Here is a 27,245-nt window from a genome sequence, read left to right as displayed (position 1 = left end):
CTTCGCTCAGCCTTCCTTATGGTCCAGCTCTCGCAGCCATATGTTACTACAGGGAACACCATTGCTTTAACTATGCGGGCCTTTGTTGTCAGTGTGATGTCTCTGCTCTTAACTATTTTATCGAGATTGGTCATTGCTCTTCTCCCAAGGATTAAGCGTCTTCTGATTTCCTGACTGCAGTCAGCATCTGCAGTAATCTTTGCACCTAGGAATACAAAGTCTTTCACTGCTTCTACATTTTCTCCCTCTATTTGCCAGTTATCAATCAAGCTGGTTGCCATAATCTTGGTTTTTTTGAGGTTTAGCTGCAAGCCAGCTTTTGCACTTTCTTCTTTCACCTTCATCATAAGGCTCCTCAGTTCCTCTTCACTTTCAGCCATCAAAGTGGTATCATCTGCATATCTGAGATTGTTAATGTTTCTTCCAGAGATTTTAACTCCAGCCTTGGATTCCTCAAGACCAGCTTGTCGCATGATGTGTTCTGCATACAAGTTGAATAGGTAGGGTGAGAGTATACAGCCCTGCCGTACTCCTTTCCCAATCTTAAACCAGTCCGTTGTTCCGTGGTCTGTTCTTACTGTTGCTACTTGGTCGTTATACAGATTCTTCAGGAGGCATACAAGATGACTTGGTATCCCCATACCACTAAGAACTTGCCACAATTTGTTATGGTCCACACAGTCAAAGGCTTTAGAATAGTCAATAAAACAGAAATAGATGTTTTTCTGAAACTCCCTGGCTTTTTCCATTATCCAGCGGATATTGGCAATTTGGTCTCTAGTTCCTCTGCCTTTTCTAAACCCAGCCTGTACATCTGGCAATTCTCTCTCCATGAACTGCTGAAGTCTACCTTGCAGGATCTTGAGCATTACCTTACTGGCATGTGAAATGAGTGCCACTGTTCGATAGTTTGAACATTCTTTAGTGTTCCCCTTTTTTGGTATGGGGATATAAGTTGATGTTTTTCCAATCTGATGGCCATTCTTGTGTTTTCCAAATTTGCTGGCATATAGCATGCATTACCTTGACAGCATCATCTTGCAAGATTTTGAACAGTTCAGCTGGGATGCCGTCTTCTCCTGCTGCCTTGTTATTAGCAATGCTTCTTAAGGCCCACTCAACCTCACTCTTCAGGATGTCTGGCTCTAGCTCACTGACCACACCGTCAAAGCTATCCCCGATATTGTTATCCTTCCTATACAGGTCTTCTGTATATTCTTGCCACCTTTTCTTGATCTCTTCTTCTTCTGTTAGGTCCTTGCCATCTTTGTTTTTGATCATACCCATTTTTGCCTGGAATTTACCTCCAATGTTTCTAATTTTCTGGAAGAGGTCTCTTGTCCTTCCTATTCTATTGTCTTCTTCCACTTCCGCGCATTGCTTGTTTAAAAATAATTCCTTATCTCTTCTGGCTAACCTCTGGAATTTTGCATTTAATTGGGCATATCTCCCCCTATCGCTGTTGCCTTTTGCTTTCCTTCTTTCTTGGGCTACTTCTAGTGTCTCAGCAGACAGCCATTTTGCCTTCTTGGTTTTCTCTTTCTTTGGGATGTATTTTGTTGCCGCCTCCTGAACAATGCTGCCAACTTCTGTCCAGAGTTCTTCCGGGACCCTATCTACTAAGTCCAGTCCCTTAAATCTATTCTTCACCTCCACTGCATATTCCTGAGGAATATTCGTGAGCTCATATCTAGCTGATCTGTGGGTCTTCCCTAATCTCTTTAGTCTGATCCTAAATTGTGCAAGAAGAAGTTCATGGTCTGAACTACAGTCAGCTCCAGGCCTAGTTTTTACCGACTGTACAGATGTCCGCCACCTTTGGCTGCAAAGGATGTAATCAATCTGATTTCGGTGTTGTCCATCTGGTGAAGTCCATGTGTAAAGCCGTCTCTTAGGTTGTTGGAAGAGAGTGTTTGTTATGCAGAGTGAATTGTCTTGGCAAAATTCTATCAGCCTATGTCCTGCTTCGTTTTGTTCTCCCAGGCCATACTTACCTGTAATTCGAGGTGTCATTTGACTGCCCACCTTAGCATTCCAGTCTCCTGTGATGAAAATAACATCTCTTTTAGGCGTGTTGTCCAGTAGGTGCTGCAGATCCTCATAGAACTGCTCTACTTCAGCTTCTTCAGCATTTGTGGTTGGGGCGTATATTTGGATCACTGTGATGTTAGATGGCTTGCCCTGAATTCGAATTGAGATCATTCTGTCGTTTTTGGGGTTGTATCCAAGCACTGCTTTAGCCACTTGACTATTAATTATGAAGGCTACTCCATTTCTTCTGTGGTCCTCTTGTCCACAGTAGTAGATCTGGTGGTCATTTGATGTGAAGTGGCCCATTCCAGTCCATTTCAGTTCACTGACGCCCAGAATGTCTATCTTTAATCTTGACATCTCACCAATAACTACATCCAATTTGCCCTGGCTCATAGATCTTACATTCCAGGTTCCAATGGTGTGTTGATCCTTAGAACATCGGATTCGCCGTTCACCACCAGCACCGTCGGCCGCTAACCGTCCTTTCGGCTTTGAGCTAGCTGCGTCATCACGACTGGGGCTAGTTGAGCTCATCCTCTGTTCCTCCCCAGTAGCATTTTGACCATCTTCCGACCTGGGGGTCTCATCTTCCGATGGTATACCGACATATCTCTGGTTGTACTGATCCATTTAGTTTTCACGGCAAGAATACTGGGGTGGGTTGCCATTGCCTTCCCCAGGGATCGCATTTAGTCTGACCTCTCTGTCATGACCTTCCCGTCTTGGGTGGCCCTTCACGGTTTAGCTCATGGCATCATTGAGGTGCTCAAGCTCCAGCACCACGACAAGGTAACGATCCTTTGCGGAGAGGTTTGCTGTAATGCATAGGAAATCATTTGTTTAGAAATTGCATTAAGTTTTAACTTCCTTTGTCTTAAGTTTTATTGTCTCTTGTTCCTGATATTCTGTACAAGTAGGGCATTCTGTGTAATTTCAGACTGATTTCCAGAAAACCTATTTTCTCTTTTTTAACTTCTTGTAAACTAAAATCTAATTTGGAAGCAGAGGTTGTACTCTAACTTTAGGGATTGCCACTATGTTGTATTTGACAAAAAAACATTGCATGCATTTTTATAAACCGGGTTTCACATACAATATCTTAGAGTTTCTTTTTTAAAAAATAAAGTTTGATTTTGTTCATCTCTTATGAGATTGATTTCCAAAAGGAGAAGGCAAGTCTCAAACTTTAGCCAGACACGAGTATGCTACAGGCTAGGGTCAACTACAGAAATCATTAGTATTTCCCTAATGTTTACCTTTTCACTGCAAATAAAGCAACACAGGTCACAAGAACCCTCTCTCTCTCTCACACCAGGGTTAGGGGGAGGATTCCACATGAGTTACTTCTTGGAAGATAGGTGGTTGTAGCAGGAACTAAGTCACTACCCAAAGGCAAGGAAGCAAGGCCAGGTTATGTAGAGTCAGAGATCTTCTGGGGAGAGGGTTGAGACCTCCAGTCTTTTACCCTGTTGGCTCAGCCATATTACATATTTTCAAAACAAGTTGTTCTGGAGGTCTTGGAAGACTTTTCTCCATCCTGGTGCCCTTCACATACCATTGGTCATGCTAGCTAGAAATTATGGTAGCTGAATTCCAGCATATCAGAATACCACACTGGGCGAGTCCCGCAGGGAGGCAGTTTTGTTCAGTTTCTCCATTAGCAAAACATAGGGTACAGTTATCAAAACAGCACTCTAAAAAGTATGTAAAGCATATTGTAAGCCCAAACAACACACATTTTTTAATATTAGAAATCATGTCATCTTATGGCAGCCTTCCCCAACTTGGTATTTTCCTGATGTGTTGGATTGCAGCTACCACCATCCTCCATCTAAGCCAAGGGGAAGAAAACTGTTCTACAGAATTATTATGAGGCTTATTGAGCATTTGTACTCACTCATAAAACACTCAATTGCAATGGGAGTTACTCCAAAGTAAGTCTGCTTAGAACATAGCATAGAAGTGAAATAACTACAGTATTCCCATATAATGTTTGTGAAGCTCTGAATCCAGTAATCTGAATGTGTTGATACTCTGTGATTTTAAACAATCTCATTGACAAGAAATGAGAAGGTTATGTCCTGTTGCCTCGCATTGCTTCCTGACAGTGAGATTTGGAAAAATAACACACAAATGTTTATTTCCCTGCACTCTGGTCTGCTAGCAATGGAAACAATGTTCAACCTTTTCGTATTCCTTTTCCTTTGAACCAGTGCTTTGCTTATAAAAAAGGATTTCTCTTTTCCCCCTTTGAGGCTCATTAGGGAGTTTTTAAAGTTCACTAGCAGGATGTTCCTTCTACTGACCAATCTGAAGACATCAAAGTGGCCCTCTTTCCACAGCACACTTAACTCAACTGGGTTAACGGGTGTATGTCTGCAGTAGAATTAGTGTATTACGGGAATATCAAAAAGGGTCAAGTGACCAAGTCAACTAAACCAAAAGGTCCTTCATAGGGTTAAACAAAGTCCACTCAGTCAGCCGTGCCATGGGAACATCAAAACTCAATCAAGCTAATCCTCCAAAAAAAAAAAAAGCTTTAAAGGAAGAAGAGCTTAAAAAACAAGCCCCTCATCATGAGCTCACTAAGAAGGCTGGTAGCACAAAACTTGCTTCCCAGTCCCTGATCAACTGCAGCAGCTCAGCTAGGCCAAGTGCTTGGCAAATGCAAAAAGGACTAGGGGTGCAATGGAGTGTTGCCAGTACTCTCCTGATGAAAAAGCTCAGAGTAGGAGCAGGAATGTCCTGGCCTAAGTGATTTTTTTTTTTGGTGCCTTCAAGTTAGCGTGGACTCCTGGTGACTGCTTGGACTAGACCCTGCAGCTTTCTTGGCAAGATTTTTGGAAGTAGGTTGCTGTTGCCTCTTGCTAGGGCTGAGAGAGAGACTGGCCCAAGGTCACCCAGCTCGCTTCATGTCAAAGGCGGGGCTAGAACTCAGGGTCTCCCACTTTCTAGCCTGGTGCCTTAACCACTAACTAACCTGGCTGTCTTGACTAAGTGAACAGGAACCTTGTATTTTTAAAAAGGGGAAATGTTTGATTCAGTTAATGGGGTTGTGTCCTGGTAGGACCATCAATAAGGGCATTTGACTGAGTTAGTGACTGACTGGGTTAAGTGGGTTATGGGAACAGGGCCAATGTTCCATCAGCTTTCCCTCACCATATTTCCTACCCCCAGAAAAGCATTTTTTCCCTTTCAAATATGGAATGTTCTTTCACTGGGAACTTCAACCAAACTTGTGCAAGGGAAGAAGGGGGAGATTTTCCCCAAGGGAAGAATTCTTTCTTACACTTTCTATGCCCTTGCACAGTATTCTAGTTTTCGCATTTCAAATCTATCTGAAACTAGATAACGGTATCTGCATCAACAGCATCAACCTTCTCATTCTTCTTTCCTCAGGGGATTATCCTCTTCCTTGACACTCCTAGAGCAGCCACATCCTGGTATTCATATTGGGATTGTTTACGTTTTCTCTTTTCTTCACCCTCTCCCTTGGCATGGCCCCAAACAGCTTCTGTAATGGAAGCTTAAGCCCAATGCCCCCAAGGTCTGCAGCCACTCTGAAAGGCATCTCCATACCATAGGTCAGCCTGCCAGCACTATAGCAGCACCCTGAAAGCATTTGCCCAGGTTTACTACCAGACCACATGCTTATGAAGCTCCCATATCCAAGGACTCTTCCTTACTTTTTTCAGTTGATCTTCCCTCACAACCATTCCCCCAGAGTAACCTCAGAGAAATTGTCCTTTTTGTTTGTTTGTTTTTGGCAAATCTGTAGCTAACTCTAGACAAAGATGTGGACCTTGGGGACAGGCTGAAGCTATTTTTGCTAGTATATGATCCGCTTGGAGTCTGGGCTGCTGCTAACATTCTTTGCTTTGGGGCACCAGGTAAAGGATGTGGGTTTTTTTACTTCTGTGTTGAAAAGTTAACAGTCATTAGGCTGGCTGTGTTCCTTATGAACATCTTTTTTTAATTCTTATATTATAGTAATCGTTGTTATAATCTTTGAAAGTGATACCTATTTTGTTACATTTATGGTTTCATCTTAGGTATTTTGTGGCTCTCAACCCATTTCAAATTCATTTAATTGCTGGCAGGCTATAGATCTGTTAATAGATTAAACAAACAAACAAACACATAGTATTTAAAGAGACTCCAGGAATTTAGGCAGAGACCTTGCATTCCAGTAGCGTTAATAACTAATGACAAAATCCTGCTGATTTGAATTATATATATAATACTAAATGGCACTTAATTATCTATAGCACATCTTGGAAATCACCAATAGGTTATTGCAGCTGCTTGGAAGAACTATAGCACACAAACCAACAAAATCCCTGCAAAGCATATTAAGCAAATCCATAGACCTTGTACCAAAGAAGATAGAGCAGGAGTTATTTACAAAGTGAAATGCATGAACTATGAACATCAAATAGGTAGAATAGCAGAACACATTCAGGAGTACCAGGGGGCAGTCAGAAGACATGATGAAACCTCATTAATTTCACTGCACGCAGTCAAGTTCAACCATAAATTTGCCTCAGAAGCCACTGAAACTTTAAATCAGGCCAAGTTCAAGAATGCATACAGATTCCTAATAGCCTGGCACCCTGATAAATTATCAATCAACAAACACATAGACTTAGACTCAATCTATGGACTACTCCAATGAAATAGCCAAAGGCCAACTTTGCTTAGAGGTAAAAATAGCAGAAAATTGCCATAATGTTCCCTATATCATATTACTATTAACTAACACCCAGATAAACAGAAGGTGGCAACCCATCGGTGTAGCAAAAAACAGGGTCAATTACATAGAAACCACCACCACCTAACAGCGGAACCCACCCAGTCACATACAAGGCTATTAGGACAGGTAACTCTATATTCGACAGCTAACCAGCAGACCTTGCCAAGATCATAGTACTGAAGATATTACCAAGGCAGGCAATGAAACATCTGCAAAAAGAAAACCAAGGTCAGCGAACTCTTACAACCTGACACTCCAATCCTGAGCAAAATATATTCTCCACAATGGTATCTGTAGTTTTGCAGTACATTTAAAAAGGTAATAATGCCTTGAGATGAGCTCAGCTCCTAATGACTTCATCCATGCACTTTTCTTGGCCATGTTATAGAAGTTGCTTGCCATTATCTTCTTCCAAATTATTTTTTTCGATTCCCAGTCTAAGCAACAGCTGTGGAATTCCCAGAGCTTCATCCAAGTACCAACCAGCGCTAACCCTATTTAACTTCTGAAGTGAGCAAACATTGTCACCTGCTTTATATTGATTAGCATAAACAGCTTAGATCTGTGATCCCATCTATTCCTTGTTTATTATGATGCCCTAACTTTAAACTGACTTTTCCATTCTTGAAATAAAAAGTTGTTTGATAGCACATCTATTCAGAAGTAAACCCTACTGTGTGGACTTATACTGTATATAGTACGCAGGCTAAATTTGTATAATAGTGAACCACAAACTAGTCAACTACAGTTCAGCCTGATGTGGCATGCAAACACAGCCAATATAATCTATTGCTCAGTATCAATGGCCTAGTTGAGGTGATGTAAAATTAATTCTGCTGATGATGGTGATTTTCTGTTTTTTTAATCGATTATGGATAGTTTTTGTAAGTTTGTAAATTTGTTTTCAACTTGTTTTTATTGGATTGTTTTTACCTGTGCCACCCACAGTTGCTTAGATGAGATGGGCGACCATACAAATCGAATGAATAATAATAATAATAATAATAATAATAATAATAATAATGATGTAGTATTAGTTATGTTCCCCAACGGCTGCTTGCATGGAAATTTCCGTTGTCTTATTCCCACAACAATCCTGTAACCAAACAATTGATCTAGGGACTCCCAGTGAGTCTCTTGGCTAGGGCTAGCAGATTTGGGCTGAAAAATCCAGACAATACTAATGAGAAGACAGCAAAGAGAACTTTTTGCTGCCATCTGGTGATCACCCAGATCTTGGCAACCCAGAGCTGGAAGGCTTACCGTGGCTAAGGGTAAATGAGAACCCTCAGTCTTTCTGGTCCTAGTCCCCTACTCTGTCCCTCACTGTAGCACAAACGGAGAAAACAGGTTTAATTAATTTAACCTAAAATAAGTATATTATGCACTTTGTACGCTCACCTGTGGCTTCTGTACATTCATTTATGACATAGCAAGTTGTGAACTCAATCAACTGTCATTTATTCAAGATTTGATGGTTAAATGAGCCATAGCTTGCTGTGATGGGGAAACAGAGTTACTAAGTTCAACAGGTTTGTGTGTTGGAGTGCAGCCTTTCTGTTCCTGAATTATGGGGAAAAAAACCTGATTTATTGTTGGTGGATTTAATAAGGATTATTTTGTGCCTTTTTTCTTCTTGCAGGTGATTACAAGTACTGATAATCATATAAAGAAAATGTAGAGATAATGAAATGGCAGAATAAAAATGTCTGCTGAGTTAGCAGACTGCAGAACATGGGGATTCTTCCAGAAGAGGTGATGGACAATAATACTTTGAACTGCACCATTAATCATAGTATACATCAGATGTTGTCACCTGTGATATATATACTTGTCTTTGTAGTAGGACTCCCAGCCAATTGTCTCTCATTGTACTATGCCTACTTGCAAGTTAAGGTCAAGAATGAACTAGGAATATACCTTTGCAATTTAACCATAGCAGATCTGCTTTACATTTTCTCACTACCCTTCTGGCTCCAGTATGTTTTGCAGCATGACAACTGGACTTATGATGAACTCTTATGCAAAATTTGTGGCATCCTCCTTTATGAAAATATCTATATCAGTGTGGGCTTCCTCTGCTGCATCTCCATTGACCGTTACCTTGCCGTGGTGCATCCTTTTCGTTTCCAACAGTGTCGTACAATGAAGGCTGCTATGGTGGTGAGCACTGTCATCTGGACTAAGGAAATTGTGACCTGTTGGCTGGTTTTCACACATGGAGAAGTGAGTAAAGACTTGGAGAGCCACATAGTGTGCTTTGAGCATTATCCCATAAAAAGCTGGGAACACAACACAAACTTTTACCGTTTCACAGCTGGTTTCCTATTTCCATTTTGCCTCCTTATTTTTTCCTACTATGGAATTCTACGCGTTGTCCGGAAGAGTCACGGCACTCAGAAAAAGAGGAAAATTCAAATTAAACGCCTAGTTTCAAGCACAATCTTAATTTTCTTAATTTGCTTTGGACCGTATCATGTTCTTTTGTTAATACGCAGTATATTTGAGAACAGCTGTGACTTTGCTGCCAGAATATTTAACGTCTACCATATTTCTCTTTTGTTAACCACTTTTAATTGTGCTGCAGATCCCATACTATATTGCTTTTCAAGTGAAAATACCTACCAGGATTTTGCCAAAATAGGAGGCTCTTGTTTAAAATGTCTAAGATGTATGCCAATAGAAACCAAGGAATCCTACCCATTAAATACTCCAGAAACCATGAAAAAAGACAGGGAACAGGCTGATCTGAACACAGGATTTATTAAATGAACACCATGTTGTTCATAAGATAGAAGAAATATGAACAGAGTCTCCCCTCCCCCAAGTAGTGATGTAAACTCTCCATGGATGGATTTGCTCACTTCACTTTTTTACATCTGAATATGTACTGTATGAGAATCATTATAGCCTGTAAAATGGCTCATAATTTAAAAATACAGTTAAATATGCTACACTGGCATTCTTTCCACATGGGGAATTCCTTACTTCCTTTAAAATAATAAACTTTATTCAATTCAGAACATCACTCCAATGTGTTAGTTATGTAAAATAGATTAACTTTGAAGTTTATTTTATAAGCTATTCAGACTCATACTCTGGATAAAAAGTAATATTCTAGATTTAAATCATCTATTCTTGATAAGTAGGTATCAAAGCATTACATTTTTATGATCATGTGTTAAGTCTAGCAAATAATGTATGTCAGAACATTTGAAATTTTTCAGATCCCTTCTACCACATGAGTTAAACAAACAAGAGTTATCTGGTTCACACATTGTACTTAATCCACTGGCAGTCTTTGCAAAAACTAGCCAGACCACTTTTTACCCCAGCATCTTGTGAAAACCCAGCTTATGTGGTTAGTTTAGGGTTAGGAGTGTCATGCAAACCCAGACAACTAGGTTAATTTTAATAAGCCATGATTAGGTCAATTATTAGTAGCCTAGTAGTTAAACATAATATAGTTTATTTGGTTTCAACTCAGCCTATTGTATGAACACAGATACTGAAGTTTATTCCTGGCCAATATTGGAACTCAGCCAACTGAAACTTATTTAAAAACTACCTTAAACAAACAATAGTATAGCATGTGAAAAAAAGAAAAATGCCCCTAACCTGTCTTTATAAACCAAGAAAAAATAGTATTTTATTTGGAATTAGTACTATTTCTTTATTATACTGTTAATGCAGAAGAATAAACAGCAAAACCTAATTTTGTAACATTTGTACATATCCTTTGCATTACACATAAGCAATTAATTTAAGAACTGCCAAACAAGCTGTAGCAGTATTGTAATCTTGTGTTTGTAAATGTTTGAGTTAAAATGTTACAGTTGTTAATTCAAACTCTTCAGTCATGTTTAGATCAGAATTATTGTGGATTTCTCAAACAAAAGCAATGGATATTAGGAATTTTAGTGAGACTAGTAACAAAAGTAATAGGAGACAAAATGAAAGAAGTCAGAATGGTTAAATCATGTGGTCCAATACAAATATTAATAGTTCACAGAATAAAAACTGAACCTGAAATAAAATACATTGCCAAAATATATTTTGCTCTAAGAGAGACTTAAGTTTGTTTAGGTCAACACTCAGTTTATTTAGTAGTTTTATGCAACAAAATTCTATACTACGCCAAACAGCTAAAACTTGAACTTATCTGTTGGTTACTATTTTGTTTTACTTTACTTCTTTATAGTTCTTTCTCCAATTTATTCTGCCTGTAATGTGCATCTTAAGTCAGGGGTCAAACTTCTCTGAATGCAATAGGACTGAGGCAGGATGAGTACCCATATGTTTGGCATTTGTTATTGAGATGGGAATGCTGATAGTGCTCTCAGACAGACATGGTTGAAGAGGATTAAGCTATTGATCTGACTGCTGTGTAATAATGATTAAAGCAAGAAGTCATAACACGACTGTATGTCATATAATTGTGGGAGGTCCATTCTAAGCATTCTTATAGAAAACATTAATTTTCAGAAGTTGGAAGTTCCATTTGTTTATAAATTAATTTGCATTTAATATTCATGAATTTAATTGAGTTCAATGGAATTTGCTCAGCTATAAGTTAACAGGATCACAGCTAATTATTCACTACTAAACTGGCATTCACAAATCAAAATAACTTCAACAGTTCTAACAAAAATGGCCAATGTCTAGTTCCCAGCCCAGAATTTAAGTGGACTTCTGTCATCACCTAATAAGGGTGTATATAAAACCTGTCTTTGTGGCTTGTTTTGGGGGCAATGAGGTGAGCTGTTAAGGTATCCAGGAGTCAAGATCTCCTTCCTTCTGGTCACTGCCAGCATCAGCTACAGTATTACTATTTCTCTTCTAGCATTTGACCTCCTAGAACCAGATCCCAAGATCTTTTTTTGCTCTCTGCCAACTTCTAAAATCAGAGTTTAGTGTTGGTGCCTATCTAGTTTATAATCTGTTTAATGCTCCATTTCTGAGCTAAGAAACCCTGATTCTACACTTAGGATATTTAACTGTATAGGAGCCCTGTTACTTCTCTCAACCTACTTCTCTTTCTGTTGCTTTATCCCATCCACCTCACATAAGCACAACATCCCACTTCAACACAAAAATGACTGTTTTAGAAAGATATGAGATGGAGAACAGAGGGGCACTGCAGGGGAGAGAAAAGTATTTCCAAATGCCCAAGAACTCAACTACTTAAACAGATTTTCTTAATGTTAAGTCAATTTTGCCTTCCAGCCTTATGGACCCATATAAAGTACCATAACCACCTAAAATTAAACAAGGAAGTGGGGAGGAAAGCAGAGATTTGTGAGCTCTGATTTATATGGGGGTGGAAAAGTGTGGATAGGAACAAAGTTGAATGGATGCAAATTTGAAATAGGGTAAATTAGAAATACCAGAATAAATACAGCAGACCTGTTTTTCTTTGTTATACCATACTGAGTTGGGTATGTTTGCCATGATAAGAAGATGTTGACAAGGGGAAGGGTTACAGTATCAAAGGAGAGGAGCATATTGGCACACTCACCAAGGAGGACAGCACAATTTAGCACCAAGCAACTATAGAGACAGAAAAGATTAAACAATCAAAACAACCACATTTAGGATGGCAGTATTTTTTGCTGACAGGTTCTTACTGTATAGAGCTTTATGTTACTACCATGGAAATGGCCTTTAAGAAAGCTTCAGAGAACTAAAACAGGTTCAGAAAAGGGCAGTAAGTTTGATTATGGAACTAGAAATTACATTCTATGAGGAGTGATAGAAAGAACTGAGTATATTACCCAGAAAGAAAAGACAACTGAGAGGAGATATGATACACCTCTCTTCATATTGGAAGAGTATCACAGAGAAGGCCACAACTCATTCCTTATCATCCTAGAGGACAGAACATGTAATAACCAAATTACTGGAAGGCAGACTCTGGTTCAAAGTTAAGAACCTCCTAATAACAGCAGTTTGACAGTGTAACCAATTGTCTGCTGAAGTCAAGAAAAGCTAGACTTTTGTGGGGGTTGTCTTAATCTGGATGCTTGCACTGAGCAAGGACTTGAACTCAATAGCCTAAGTGGCCCTTCTATTCCTATTATGTTATGGAAGAGAAGGAAGTGTTTCAGAAGAGTGTCTGCAACTTCCCATTGGATTCATCCTTAGATTCTCAGAGGTGAAATTCAAAGAAAAATAGACAGCTGACTCTTGAAATCAAACTAAATGGTTACTGCTTGAATTATAGTTTTAACATGGGATCTGGCAAATGAGGCACCAGATGGATCATGTTTAAATCTAAGAGAACATATTCTTGATTAAGTTACTGTTGATATATTTTAGGCAGATAATTGAAAAGAGCATCATTCTGAAAATCTATTATTCTCCACTGACATTATTCCAGTAATTTACTGTATGATCACAGATTCTTCTACAACATTTGGAACAGACTAAATTGTGGTAAGATATATAATTATGGGGTGTGGTGGTACTATATATTCTGGACTAAAATTGCTTAATATATCATATTTTTAGAGAGGGAGTATTATTTGAAAGTTTCCTCTAGCAGCCTCTCTATTAAATGTGAATGAATGTCAAAGAATGGCAGACCATCCACTTCCATTGCCAAACTTGCAGTTTTTCCACTGCGAACGTGATGTCGCTGTAATATCTTCAACATGTTTTCTTCCTAAATAATAAAATAGACAGTATTATATAAACAATACAAAAATGTTGTTCCCTTTAAAACTTAGGTTTTTATTTTAATAGATTATGGTGCTCAAAGTCAGGAATTCAGTTTAATATTTATTGCTTAAGTTCACAATAAGAGTCATCTTGTTAGGGAGATTTTAATTGCTGTTTCCTTCTAGAGTTGTTCTCATTAACTATAAAATCTTGTCACTCAAAATGTTAAAATGCATTTTTCACTAATTACTGTAACTTGGAAAATGTAAGAAGGGAATCCATTTGTATGAAATTGCTTTCAGTGTCTTCATTAAAAGAATATTATGCTAGAAGAATTTTCATGCTAATGTTGTTTACAGTGCTGAAATTTGGCACCATAATTTCAGTTTATAAAATAATCTATAATTACTGATGCTCTGCTTTCATAGTAATGTGGTAAAACAAAGCAGTGAATTGAGGAGTTAGTTGTAAAATTTATCTGAAGTCAAGGTGTGGTAGAGAGAGGGTAAAAAGGATGAAGCAATAAAGGTAAGTTCAGCAGGGTCAGAAAGATGGCTCAATGAACAGATGGGGTATTGAGAAGGAAAGACATGGAAAGCAAATGGAAAGAGAAATACCATCTGGAAATGAAACATCATTAACACTATGATTCACGGTCATCTTGATGAGTGAGAATCTAAGTTCCAGATCTGTATTTTGCAACACATATTACTCGTAATACAGTTCATAAGCTTCCCACACATTTCTTTTGATGAATAAATGAATCTATGCCAATAGTCTAGAGACCTACAGGTAGTCCTCGCTTACCAACCATTTGTTCAGTGATTGTTTAAAGTTACAGCGGTGCTGAAAAAGAAGACCAGTCCTCGAAGTTCCAGCTGTCACAGCACCCCCGTGGTCACATGATTGCGATTTGGGTGCTTTGCAATTGGCTCACAGTTATGTTGGTTGTGGCATCCCATGGTCATGTGATCGCCATTTGTGACCTTCCCTGCCAGCTTCTCACAAGCAAAGTCAATACGGAAGCTGGCAGGGAAGGTCACAAGTTGCTTCAGTTAGTCACTGTTACCCTCCCCTGCCCAGCAGCAGCCACCCCTGGCCCCACTGTGCCTTACCTGCCCGCGAGCTGCCTGAGACTCACTTAATGACCCGTAATCCTTGCTTAATGATGGCAATGGGGAGTGCCAGGATTACCATTGCTAAGTGATGTGGTCATGTGAAATTGCGCTTTATGATCACATTGCTTAGGAAATTCTGGTCCCAGTTACCGTTGTTAACTAAGGACTACCTGTACTTTACAATAAGAAAGGCCCTGAAAAACTTGCATGAGTTCAAAATTGCATTATACTGCTCCAATCTAGTCCTAGTTCTGCATAAACAATAGCATAAAATTATTAGTGACCCTGATGAGAGCAAGCACTTTCACCTACATTTACTTTACTATTGTAAGTTTGAGGGGTTACAAAAGAGATGGCTAATAGGCTAGATATGACCAAGTACAATTGTTAATTTAGGGAAGTTTTAAAAAAAAGAATTGTCATGGAAGCTAAATAGTTAGCTAATGATTTCTGGATGAAGACTTCAGTTACCAACATCGATTTAATCTGTAGCCTCACTCTCTTTGCTCTAGAAAACGAAATAGGTGAATTCAGGAATCATAGATGGGTATATAGGTATTTAACAGATGCAACTCTATTTCAATAGCTACCCAACAGTCATCCAGTGTTGGTAATCTCTACATATTGTTTCCTACCACACCATATAGGAAACATTTATTATCCCACAAAAAACTTCTTCCAAAAGATACCTTAGCCACAGAAGGTAATGCTGATGCCCAGTTCTTATACTTGGAAAACCTGGGAGATCCAATAGCTTTCCTCAGATAGCGGTCATGTATTTCACATGTATTGAGGATATATAGCCCACAAGCAATAGCATAGCCTCCCCAGTTGGAAACCCCTGTCAAAGAAAAGTGCCATTAAATAAAACACTTCAGCTAAAATACCTGCATGGTATTTAATAATAAATAAGTCTTATACAAAGGACAGGCCTATAAATTCAGCACCATTAATATTTGGACAACAGGAGGAAATAGAGAAGCTTTCCCCATCATTTCCAGATCAACTGAATACTGTTTAAACACAATGTGCTTTGGTTTATTTGTTCAGGGAGTAATAGATTAATTTACGCCTTTGACAGCAATAGAGCAATTTGTTCCTGCCCTCTAAGAGGGTTCAGATGATTTGCAAAACATGGTTTAGTACCAACCTGGGGTGCTCTAGATATTTTGGATCTCACTTAGCACTAGTTCTATTCAGCATGAACAATGGTCAGGGCATGGAATGTTATTACTTAATGTATTTAAATAATTTATATGGGTGCCCTTCTCAGTCTAGTGATTCTGAGTGGCTAACAATATATAAAAATTAAAACAACACAATACAGTATAAGTAAACACTAATACAACTGAGGCTGCTAATAAGCCATCTCATATCTCATCATCCCAGTACATATCAGGCTCCACTTAACATCCTGGCCCTAATGTCTGAGGGAAAAGCCAGGTCTTCAGGCCTTCTGGAAGACTAACAGAGTTGGGCCACCTGAAACTTGGGGGGATGCTGTTCCTACTAGACATAGTTTCACAGAAAGGACCCAGAGCTTGCCCGCCCTGCTGGAACTAGTGGAATGGGTAGAGACAACTGGAGACAGGTGATCCCACAAATAGCATGACTCTGTGCCATGCAGGGCTTTATAGGTGACAACCAGCACCCTGAATTGCCTATGGAAACCTGCTGGGAGCCAGTGCAGCTCACAAAGCAGAGGTGTTACGTAAATGTACTGTGGTATGCCCAAAACTGCGCATACCACTGCATTCTGGACTAGATGCAGTTTCCAAATACAGTTGAAGGGCAGCCCCAGGATTGCAACAATCCTGCTGGGAGGTGACTAAGACATGAGTGATCACAGCATCCCAATGCAGGAATGGACATAACTCGCAAATGGCATACAAGATGGATTTGTGCAAAGGTCCTCCTTGCCATGGTTGTTACCTGCTCCTCACAGGAGCCGTGAACCCAATAGGACCCCCAAATTGTGCACCAGCTCTGTCTGCAGGAATGCTACCCCATCCGGAGTCAAAGATGGCTATCTCCAGATCCCAGAGCCCCTAAAACCCACAGTCACTCAATCTTGCTAGATATAAGTTAAAGCCTATCCTTCCCCATCCGGACCTCCAGAGTCTCTAAGCACTGGAAAAGAACCTTAATGGCATCACTTGGATAGCCCAGGGCTCTGAGTATCCTCAGCATATTTATGATAATTAACCCTGCAGTACTGTCTCCTCACTTCCAATCTCTTAAACCAGTTCTGAAGGATACCTTGATAAATGGTACTGAAGGTTGCTGAAAGATTATGGAAGGCCAGGATAAGTGTACCACCCCCATTTTAAGCTCACCAGAGGTTGTCAGCAAGTGTGTTCAGTGCCATCTCAGTACTGATCTGAAAGCTGCCTGAAAAGGGTCAGGGTAATGCGCTTCCTCCAGCACAGGAAACCTTCCACCTTCTCATCAACCTTCTCTAAGTAGGGAAGGTTAGAAACCGGATGAAAATTGTCCAGTTCCATTGGATCCAGCAATGGCTTCTTGTGAAGAAGGCAAAACTCTGCATCCTTCAAAAGAGGTGGAACTATCCCCTCCTTCAAAGAAGCATTCAGGTTAAACATCCAAGAGGAAGCCCTGACTGAGTTGGACTGGATAAGAAAACAGCACAGGTCATCTTTTCCTGCTCAAAAGATAGCCATGTACTTATATAACAGAACACTTAATTTTTATATTTCTGTAGCAGTGGCACAGAAGTATGTGGAAGCGAGACTTTTCTGTTGCAGCATTTGTGGTTTGGAATATTATTCCACCAAGAATTGGGAAACAGATTGGACCCGACCCTGCCGTCTTTTGGAAGGTCTTCAAGACACGGTTGTGTTCCTGGGTATGGTGGTAAGACTGTCAGCTGGAGCCCTGAGATGGTATTTTAATTCTTGCTTGATTGGTTTTTACCTTGGCTGCCAGTTATGTATTCTATTTTGCTTTTGTTCTGTTTTTAACTGCTGTCAGCTGTCCAGACCCACCATGATGGGATGGCAGGTAGCAAAGCTGACAAACATTTTGTTGTATAGAAGTTGATCTAGGTGAGGACTGAATAATCAGAAAAGGTAATGCAGCTCTTTTTGGTTCCTTCTTATGATCTTGCACATACACATATTTTGGCTTAAGACTTACCTGCAACAACTGCAAAATCAGCTTCCACATCACAAGCTATAACATCTCCATTTTTAATGTGCTTCTTTGTGGCTTCTTTTACTTTTCCCATTCCTAATTCATTTCCTCCATCCCCAATACCTAAATTGAAATGGAAGAATGTACAATGAAATAGTACAATACTAGATTTAATTTTTGATACCAGTATTCCTCTAGAAAATCTGATGAGAAATTAAGAATCAGTGGGGCTGTTAACATTATGTACTGTAAGTATACCTTTTATTTACAGAACTGTCACAAGCCTACTGTGATCACCTCCCATGAAAACTGCACTCTGGGTAACCACTGAAATATCTCAGCTTTATTAATCATGCATATTAATATTTGTATTTGCTTTAACAGCAACAAGGAAAGATAATTTAATAAAACTTCCTATTGGGGAATTTAGACTTCTCCCATTTTTCTCTATCAATTTTGCCAGGATGACAAAATAATCAAAATCGTAAGTGTGATGGGAAACTTGGATTGTTGGCCAAACTGCTGACTTATTAATATCAGCATTTGTACATGCTTCTCTGTCTGCAAGTTTATGTAAAACACCTACAATCTCAGTACAGTTGGGGCAGACTAGCAGCTGGTATATTCCATCATAGCCTTGCCAAAACATAACGGCCATTATCTTTAAGGATTAGCAAGGTTTTGCAACAGTTACTTCTATTCACAAAAACTAAGATGTTTTGTGGTGGCAAATATTTTGGTATTACCTTGCTTGCATTGTACTTTTACTTTTAAAAATAGCGTATTTGTCTAAAAGAACAGACTTATACATGTCTATTTAGAAGCAACCACATAGAGATCAGTGGGGCTTATTTCTAAGAAGTTGGTGTAGGAGTGCCCTTAGAATAACCCCACAAAAAGTTCTGCAGCTATTCAAGGAAAGTGACAGATGTCAGAGTGTGCTGGAAAGCGTTTGGCCCAAGAGATCAGAAAAATCACACACCAGGCATTTCTATAAAAATAAATTTATTTACAGAAAGCACAAAAACGTTTTCAAGCTGTGCATTCACACACGCTCAGAGAAGACAGGGAGGAAGGCTGTGCTGGAAAGCTACAAAAGCGAAACTAAAACAAGTCTGGGCAAGTTCCTCCCCCAGGCAATGCAGCTTTTTTTTTTTTTAAAACACCCAAACTGAGGACAATTAAGTCCGACCTCTTCACCCTGCTGATACTTAAGGAAGTACTCAATTACCATGGTAACCTAGTGGCTTGGTCCAAGCAAAAACAAAGAAATGCCAACAACAGATACCTACTATTTAGGTCTTCTGGAAAATCCAGAATACATATTCTCAAACTCGGACAGAACCAAATGTTAATGAATGAGAGAAATTCTATTTAAAATCCTGTAAAGTTACTGTTAAGGAGATCCTCCCTCCCAGCGAATTCTAGAATATTCTGCTAATGCCATTTCACTCTATCACCTAGTTTTTAAGAAATACGGTCAAGCTCATGACACACATGGAGCAATGCAGACATTTTATTTCACTACTGTCTAATTTAGCTTTATTGATTTTCCAATTAAAATATAATTCAACACTTTTGCATGGACTCTATCTGCTGAACACTTCTTATAGGTATGAAGATATGTGTGTATCTGTGTGTGTGTGTGTGTGTGTATCTGTGTGTATAGACACACACACACAGAGTATATAATAACTATGCAAAAATAAGATTTTTTCTCTAAAGGTACCATATTTAACCTCCAAAGGAGAAGGAGTCACTTTAGGCTGACTGAAAGGAACAGAAAAGAGATGAATAAAAGTTGGAACCAAGTTGACCAAAAAGCACTGATATTTCTTCTCTTCTTCCCCTTCCTTTTCTTGCCTCCCAGTGCCTCCTCCATCTCCAACCTGATTTTTAAAAACCTTTTTGTGTTGTTTCTGCTGGAGTGGGGGAGAGAATGTGTGTGTGCGCGCCCTTGTGTGCTGCAGTGTGAAAATGAGTTATATATGTGAGTGATTGATAAGGATGACAAAGGATCAATTAATTTTATAAATGGGGTATCTTGTTTGATAGACTTTAACTCATAATATTCTTAACTTCTTTTTGTCCCGGTCTTGATCGTTTTTTGGTGTCTGGCTTCTGGCAGATATAAATACATATGCATACATGCATATATGTAATGCACACAAGTATGACACATACACACACTTATTGGAGAGACAATTTCTGGGACTGGTTTTGGCTGGAACTGTCAACTCTAAACTGACAGGGTAGGAAGCTGGGCACTATTCTGTCCAAGAGAAGAGTTTGCTGTCTGTCCAAAAGGTAGTCTTAAATATGGTGTAAGGTAAGCTATTAATAGGCAATTAAGGATGCAATCCTTACAAATACTTGAGCATGTGGCAATAACCAGGGATCCCCGTGGTTTATCATCTTTTTGCTATGACTCCAAATTTTAAGAACAGTTGTAAAGAGACAGGTCCTCTTGCCAGTTATGAGGTAAATGTCTTAGGCTAATATTCACCATCAGTCAAAATATGCAAAATAAAAATAATGGACAATGCTAGGCAATCTGGTGAAGTTTCTTCCCCAACTCAGGTGGTGCACACAGACCAACCACAAGGATTTGGTCTATAAAATGTCATAAGAAAATAGCACAATATCAATAATGAGAAAATATTATCCAAATAGCATTAAAACATGAGAGAATATGCAAGTGCATTCAACCACCATAAAAAGCAGAAACAAAGCAATGTAGAAAAATCATGCAGAACATGGCTTTTGGAATTCTTTCTAACCCATTTACCAACAGCAATCATCATTAGCATCCGTATTTCTTCTGTGTAATGAAATAAGGTGTCATATCTATGTTGGTATGTGCACTTTCTCCTCAAGGCCTAAGCCTAAACTGGGTGAGTATTCCTGGCCTCCCCTTATGCCGAGGAACACTGTTGGCATGTTTTTATTTATTTATATGTGTGCACTTTCTTCCCACGATCTAAGCAAAATAGATGACATGTGTTGCTTCTGTGTATATTTTTCTGCTCTCCCCTTGTGTTGGTTTTGTGTCTATGCAAAGCACAGGGCAAGGTTAGAATAAATGCCACATTATTACTACATTTAAAAAGCATCCCATATTTTAGAAAACTAACTTCAAAGAGCATCAGTAAATAATAATTGGAAATTGCTCCAATAGAAATTCCTGTCTCCGTGACTGTGAACATTTGAAGCCTTAAGAGAGCTAAGTATTTCTTATCAATTTTGAGCTCCAATTCTTATGCCTCACCATCAGTTATTCCATTTGCATAATAGACCCCGTCCTTAATGTCTCCGGGTGGTTCATAATAACACTAGTACAGTCATCAGGGCACTGAAGGAAAATACATCGTACCTGTTGTAGTAATTCCTGGGAGACTTTGCGCAGCTAAAAAGAGTTCGTCAATGGGATCTACTAAATACTTAATGTTAACTTTACGTGCATTATAGTAATTGCCATCAGCAGCCATCCCAGCACGCTCTATTGCTATCAAATGATTAAATCTAAAGAAAAAAAATAATGAAAAAGACTTAAGATTCAGTTCAAATGCTAATGATAGTTTGCTTTACCCAGCATTACTCATGAAGGTTTTTCAATAAAACCTGAATATATTAAAAAGCCCATATACTCCATTTACTATCATGAATCATGAGGAAAGTTCTCTATTTGATAATTACTCAATTTCCTCAACTCTGCTTCCTTGAGCTCCTGATCCTTCTCTCTGGCTTACCATCCAATCTTACACCAGTTCCCCAATCTATCATTCTAGTCTTTGTAATAAAATACATTTCCTTTGGCTGACTCCAACCTCTTCCAGTTGGCATGGATTAAAACACCATTCATCCCCAACTATAGCTGGGAATTAATCAGGCTGGGGAAAACTGGCTTATAACCTGAGTAAAATTCTTCCCTGCAAATAGGCCATTTTTCTTTTTTTTATCTTTCTCCCCATCGCTGCCCACATGTGCTTTATGCCCTCCCCCTTAGCATTCTCTTTTATGCCCTCCATTCATTTCTTCCTGTTCCAAGAGAGTGCCTGGATGAAGAACTTCCCTTGTTTCTTATCTTTCCCAGAGAAAGCTGCAGGTTGGACAGGCTCCCAGAGAAAAGCTGTTTTAAAGCACCCCTGGCGCTTGAAGTCAACCAGATGGTATCTTTAGGAAAGGCTAGCATCTATGATGTTATATGGACCTCAGGATCTGAGCCCTGCTCCCCTGCCCTAGTCTTTAGACTCTCTGAGATATGCTTGAGTTTGGCATTAGTTTGCTTTTGGGGTCATATACCTTGGTTTTTCTGGATTCCCATCTTCACATAAGAACTGCAGAGCTGAATCTGCAGAATTGCTTTGGTAGCTGATTACAGGGATTGGCGTTTCCAGTATTTCTATAGTGTAGAGAAAGAAAAAGGTAGCTTGGATCATGACATTAATCATGCCATTGCTAGGCCTGTGCAGCAGCATCTTCCAGGCATGCAGATACTGCTGTGCCTTCAAACAGTTGTCCGTCCTTCCTTCCTTCCTTCCTTCCTTCCTTCCTTCCTTCCTTCCTTCCTTCCTTCCTTCCTTCCTTCCTTCCTTCCTTCCTTCAGTCGGTGGATCCAGAGGGACATGTTGCTAATGAGCAAAGTGCCTCACCAAAAGATCTGAACATGCCTGATCACTGTTTCACAGTGATTTGTTTTATCTTCTCAATGTAAACTGTGATCAGTTGTGTAGCTGAAATTTTCAGGACACCCTCCCCTTTTGTAAAATGGAAGGATGAATGTAAAGATACGACTGAGTCAGATCTAAACATGTGGAAGTTCTATTGATTTCAACAGATGAGAATTAAAAATCTTTTAACAAATCTTTCTTAAAACCAAATTATTTCTGATTTTTAACCTTGGCCAGATTATTCCCAGCTCAGTTGCACAGAATAATTAAATCCCACAAGATCCTGGGTGAAATACTTAATTGCAATATAAGATACCCCTCCCATTTTAAAAGGAAAATATTTGGGGGAAAAAAACCTTGTCTTCCTTTCAGGTAAAGAGAGTACCCACTACAAGTAAGCTTAATTACAATACCCTAAAGCCATCCCTATTGGTTCCTCCCTTCTCAAAAAACAAACAAACAAGCAAGCAAACAAACAAAAAACTAAAACCCCAACAATCCTGTAGAAAAAGCTGGTGACAAGAGAAAGGCCATTCCAACAGGGGCACCTGCAAGGGAAAGGAGAGACTGAGGCCAAGACAAAGCACAACCATGCATCAAAACTGTGCCCCTTTGTACGAGCATGTAACATTGACACATGTACAATGGCCAGGGCTTTGACTGCACCTGCCATCTTGGCTTCTGTACCCCCCACCCTTGTGGATACCCCTGCACTCCAATAGGATAGGCCATATAAAGCACAGTTATGAGGCCCATATTTGTTGCTTATGGAACTCAAGAGTTTTTCATATAATTAGCTCTTTTGTGCCTGGAGTCCATGGGAGACGTACTGTAGATGCTAAAGCTTCCTTCCCCAGATAAATGCTTTGGGCTGGTAAGTACTGGAAATTAGAATTCCTATGCATATCATCACCTTGAACTCTGATAGGATAGAAATTTAATGAATAAATACATAAATCTGTGGTAATGGATAATCTAGAACAGTGTTTCTCAACCTTGGCCACTGGAAGATGTGTGGACTTCAACTCCCAGAATTCCCCAGCCAGCATAGCTGGCTGAGGAATTCTGGGAGTTGAAGTCCACACATCTTCCAGTGGCCAAGGTTGAGAAACACTGATCTAGAACCTATGTCTCAAACATTTAAAGTGTTAAAGGTGAAGCCGGTAACCATTATTTTATTCCCTAACCAATCCATTTCTTTGGTTTCCCTTTCTTTTTTCAGACAATGTAAAACTGATTAGTGCCATGCTTGTTATGAGCTTAGCTCCAGCGGAATTTGACTTGGCTCAGAGCAGTCTTGGGAATTCTGAACTGGTACAGCTTACTTCAGATGTCCCTGGTTCTAATATTTATCTTGATCTTTGCATGGAACAAGCTAAATCCTGAACAATGATTTTATATGTATTTGAAATGATCCAATCACACGTAATACAAAAAACTACCAGCTCTCAGTGGAGGCTGTTTGGAAGGAGAAAACATCAAAGATTTAGATAGGTTTGCACATTGCGCTACACCATAGTTTGTTTTAACTAAGTAAGTGGCTGGGATCCTCAAAAAAACAAAAACCCCACCTAATCTGTAAGCCACAGTTTACAAACCGTAAGGTCTACACTCACACAATGCACTACACCAGAACCAAACAACCACATTATAGCTTTGAGTGATAAATGAAGCCAGTCATAGTAGGCAGATTCACCTACTGTAGGTATCGGCATGATGTTGGTAAGAGTTTTAAATTATTTTTCACAAAACGCTACCATAAGAATGTAATTTTCTCACAACACACTAGCAGTATTGTCATACTATACCTACTTTGAGAAATACTGTTCTAGATTTTAAAATAGGAGCTGTCATGTTCACTGATACAATGTAGTTTATACACCGTAATGTTTCACATGCCATGGCGCTGACGCGCGTTTCTGTTTGGGAGGGAGCTGCTGTGAGACCTTGTACCAAGCTCTGTATGTGAAATCAGTACAATGGAATGTTTTTGGGTTATTTTCTCTGCTCAAGGCCTTTTCCAGGAGACCATCAGAAACCGTTAAGAGCACCTGGGATTGTGGACTTGGGAAGATTCTATGGGGGGAGGGATTTCATTTGCACCAAGGGTTTTTAGTTTGAATTTGGTGCACTTTCATCATTCTCAGCTTTCTCTGTGATCCTGCATACTGTTCTTTAATAAATCAGATATCTCTGAATTCCTACTTATGAGTCTGATGGTGTTTTAGAATAGGCAACCTTTACAGGAGCATAAAAACAGGTCAGCACTAATAAATGAAAATGGACAATGTGGACAATCTTAATTTTAAGAAACTGAAATACCTTTCAACATAATCAGGTTATAATGGGCCATATCATACCTTGCTCAACAGCTTCCTTGATAATCTTTTTATTTAAATCGAGAGCTCTTTGATCAGTTACTATAACTACATTTTTTCCCAAGGCTTTCAAGATGGCTCCCATTGCAATGGCTCCAGGTGGCCCGTCATTTTCTTCAGGAGGTTCATAATTGAAATGGGTGGGAAATCCTGTAGTAATCAACACCGACTTTGCATGGGAAAGCGACAGGCATGCCTTCAGAAGTTCATCCTGAGAACACAGGTGTTTCACACCTCTGTTCCCTAAACATGAATAATACAAATATTTTAGACGAAGATCATCCCTGAGCATATTGCTTTGTCATTAACATACTTATCTAAATGGGCATTTATTTATTTAAAAATCCATGCTTTTAGAATAAAACTAATTTGTTTTGATTGCTGATAGATAAAAAATCTTAACAACAGATGCAACAGCTCACGGTATCAGGAAATGAGATGGAAAAGATCAGAGCTGCTATGCCAGATTTTTCTTCTTGCTCAAACATGCAAATAGATTAGATGTTATTCTCAGAAAAGTTATTTGCTTTGGCTTCCTTCTGATTTTTTACCTATTTCAATACAACACTGGATGCATTACTCATTCATATTCTATAGAAAGTCTGGGCAAAGTAGGATAATTGAGCTACAAGTTAAGCATCAACTAAATGATGACCTATGGTGGCTGCTATCATCATCATCATCATCATCATCATCTATAAAGGCTAGTTTGGAAATAAATGCATGCATTAGGGTCAGGATTTTTTATTCAATTTTTCTTTTGATAGGATTGCTGCAGAAAATTATACAGAGATCACTTTTTCTAATGGCGCATAACATTATTGTGTTTTCTCTCTTTCTCTTACCTGGATCTATTCCTATCATATCTTCTAAACATCTGATTTTCTTTACGGCTGCTGTTGAAGCAATGCTATAATGCAAAGGATCCTGACAAATACAGTAGACTTCAGGGAGTTCTTTATCATTACCAGCTATATCATTTTCAATTTCCAAATCAGTGATAAACATGCAACCAGGTGAATGGGTAAAAGCCAGTGGAGATTCTGGGAAGAAGAAGAGAATCTCAGTAAGCAGTATATAATAGGAAAAGAGGCCTTTCTGCTACTGTTACTTGGAGGAGTTTGAACATGTGAGTCTTGAGGAGGCGGCAGAGTTCTCAGAGCTGTTAGCCCAATCACCTGTAGGTTACAGCCATGTCTCTTCTGGTTCGCCAAGGCTGCTTGGGAGAAAGTGGTGGTGAATGTATCCTTGAGTGAAGGGTGGTTCCTCTTGCTTTGAAAATACAGTGGTGCACCCGCTCCTCAAAAAACTATAGCTGGACCCAAAATAATGAACATTCACCTAGTCTTCAACCTCTGCTTTGGGGGAAAGGACGTGGAGAAGGTGTGTGCAAGAAGAGACAGTCATGAATGAAAATATGATAAATAAATGTCACCAGAATATAAAAGTGAGTGACCAGAAAAAGAACAAATACATGTACATCTTACTACTGCATACTCTATAGTTGGAAGAGTCTGGTAGCACCTTTTCCAACAAACACATTTTCTTAAAAGGCTAAGTTCTCATGAGCAGCCGCTCACTTCATCAGATACACAGTGGCTAGGCTGATGTAGATTTAAAGTGAGACAAGGTGGGGGGAAGGTAGGAAGAAATGGTAGGTGAAAACAGTTGGTTATGCAGATGCAGGTTACATGTGAGACAAATTTCAAGTACCTTATCAATTATCAATTACAGTGTGTTAAGAACCCTTTATTTTTGTTGAGACCTTCTGAGATCGCCTGAAATGTTTTGATGTGAGTTCAGCAATTTCTTGCTTGATGGTGATATTGAAGTCCCACTTTTCCAAAACAGTAATTCTGAGGTCTGTTATGGAATGTCCTGGGAGGCTGAAATGCTCTGCTATTACTTTATCCTTGTTTTGAGTCCCGATGTCAAGCTTGTGCCCACTAATTCTCTTCCAAAAAGTTTGCCCTGTTTGTCCTATGTAAAATCCAGAGGGACAGTGCTGGCAGATGATGGCACGCATCACATTGGAGGAAGGGCATGTGAAGGAGCCTCTAATCCTACATCAACCTAGCCACTCTACGCACCTGATGAAGTGAGCTGTAGCTCATGAAAGCTTATGCCTTCTAATAAACTTTGTTAGTCAGAAAATTGCTACCAGATGCTTGATTCTTTAGTTTAAATCTCCAGAAGCAGATGAAATGCATCCTAGGAGTTATGAAGGAACTAGCCAAACTTTTATTAGCAAACTACAGAACTATCAGTCTGGCACAGATACTTAGGAAGATTCTGGAGCAGATCGTAAGAGACTGATCTGTAAGAACCTTGAAAACAAAGAGGTAATTATCAGACGTCAGCCTGAATTTGTCAAGAACATACCTTGCTACACTATTCGTAGCTCATTTTATATCATGTAACTTTCTCAGTAGAATGTAACGTGAATGCTATAAACACAGTGGACTTTAACTTCAGCAAA

At 39.3% G+C, this 27,245-nt stretch overlaps 2 protein-coding genes across 3 annotated transcripts in view; one reads left to right on the top strand and one right to left on the bottom strand.

Moving 5' to 3' along the window:
- The window catches only part of GPR68 (G protein-coupled receptor 68), a 34,151-nt gene extending 23,929 nt beyond the window's left edge, over positions 1-10,222 (top strand). For both annotated transcript variants that reach the window (XM_063290229.1, XM_063290230.1), the window contains exon 2: positions 8,430-10,222. In XM_063290229.1, coding sequence (XP_063146299.1) covers positions 8,522-9,559 — 1,038 coding nt within the window. In that variant the 5' untranslated portion in view covers positions 8,430-8,521 and the 3' untranslated portion in view covers positions 9,560-10,222. The remainder of the gene's footprint in view (positions 1-8,429) is intronic.
- The window catches only part of DGLUCY (D-glutamate cyclase), a 29,426-nt gene continuing 11,712 nt past the window's right edge, over positions 9,532-27,245 (bottom strand). Inside the window, exons 7-14 of the mRNA XM_063290228.1 lie at positions 25,612-25,809; positions 24,749-25,009; positions 22,021-22,120; positions 21,092-21,240; positions 17,722-17,841; positions 15,255-15,406; positions 12,641-13,451; positions 9,532-10,846 (exon numbers count right to left, since the gene is read on the bottom strand). Of these exons, the coding sequence (XP_063146298.1) occupies positions 13,308-13,451; positions 15,255-15,406; positions 17,722-17,841; positions 21,092-21,240; positions 22,021-22,120; positions 24,749-25,009; positions 25,612-25,809 (1,124 nt within the window). The 3' untranslated portion in view covers positions 9,532-10,846; positions 12,641-13,307. The remainder of the gene's footprint in view (positions 10,847-12,640; positions 13,452-15,254; positions 15,407-17,721; positions 17,842-21,091; positions 21,241-22,020; positions 22,121-24,748; positions 25,010-25,611; positions 25,810-27,245) is intronic.

Source organism: Candoia aspera, chromosome 1 (assembly GCF_035149785.1).
Source record: "Candoia aspera isolate rCanAsp1 chromosome 1, rCanAsp1.hap2, whole genome shotgun sequence".
Lineage (NCBI taxonomy): Eukaryota > Metazoa > Chordata > Lepidosauria > Squamata > Boidae > Candoia > Candoia aspera.
This window is presented reverse-complemented; position numbering and strand designations above follow the sequence as displayed.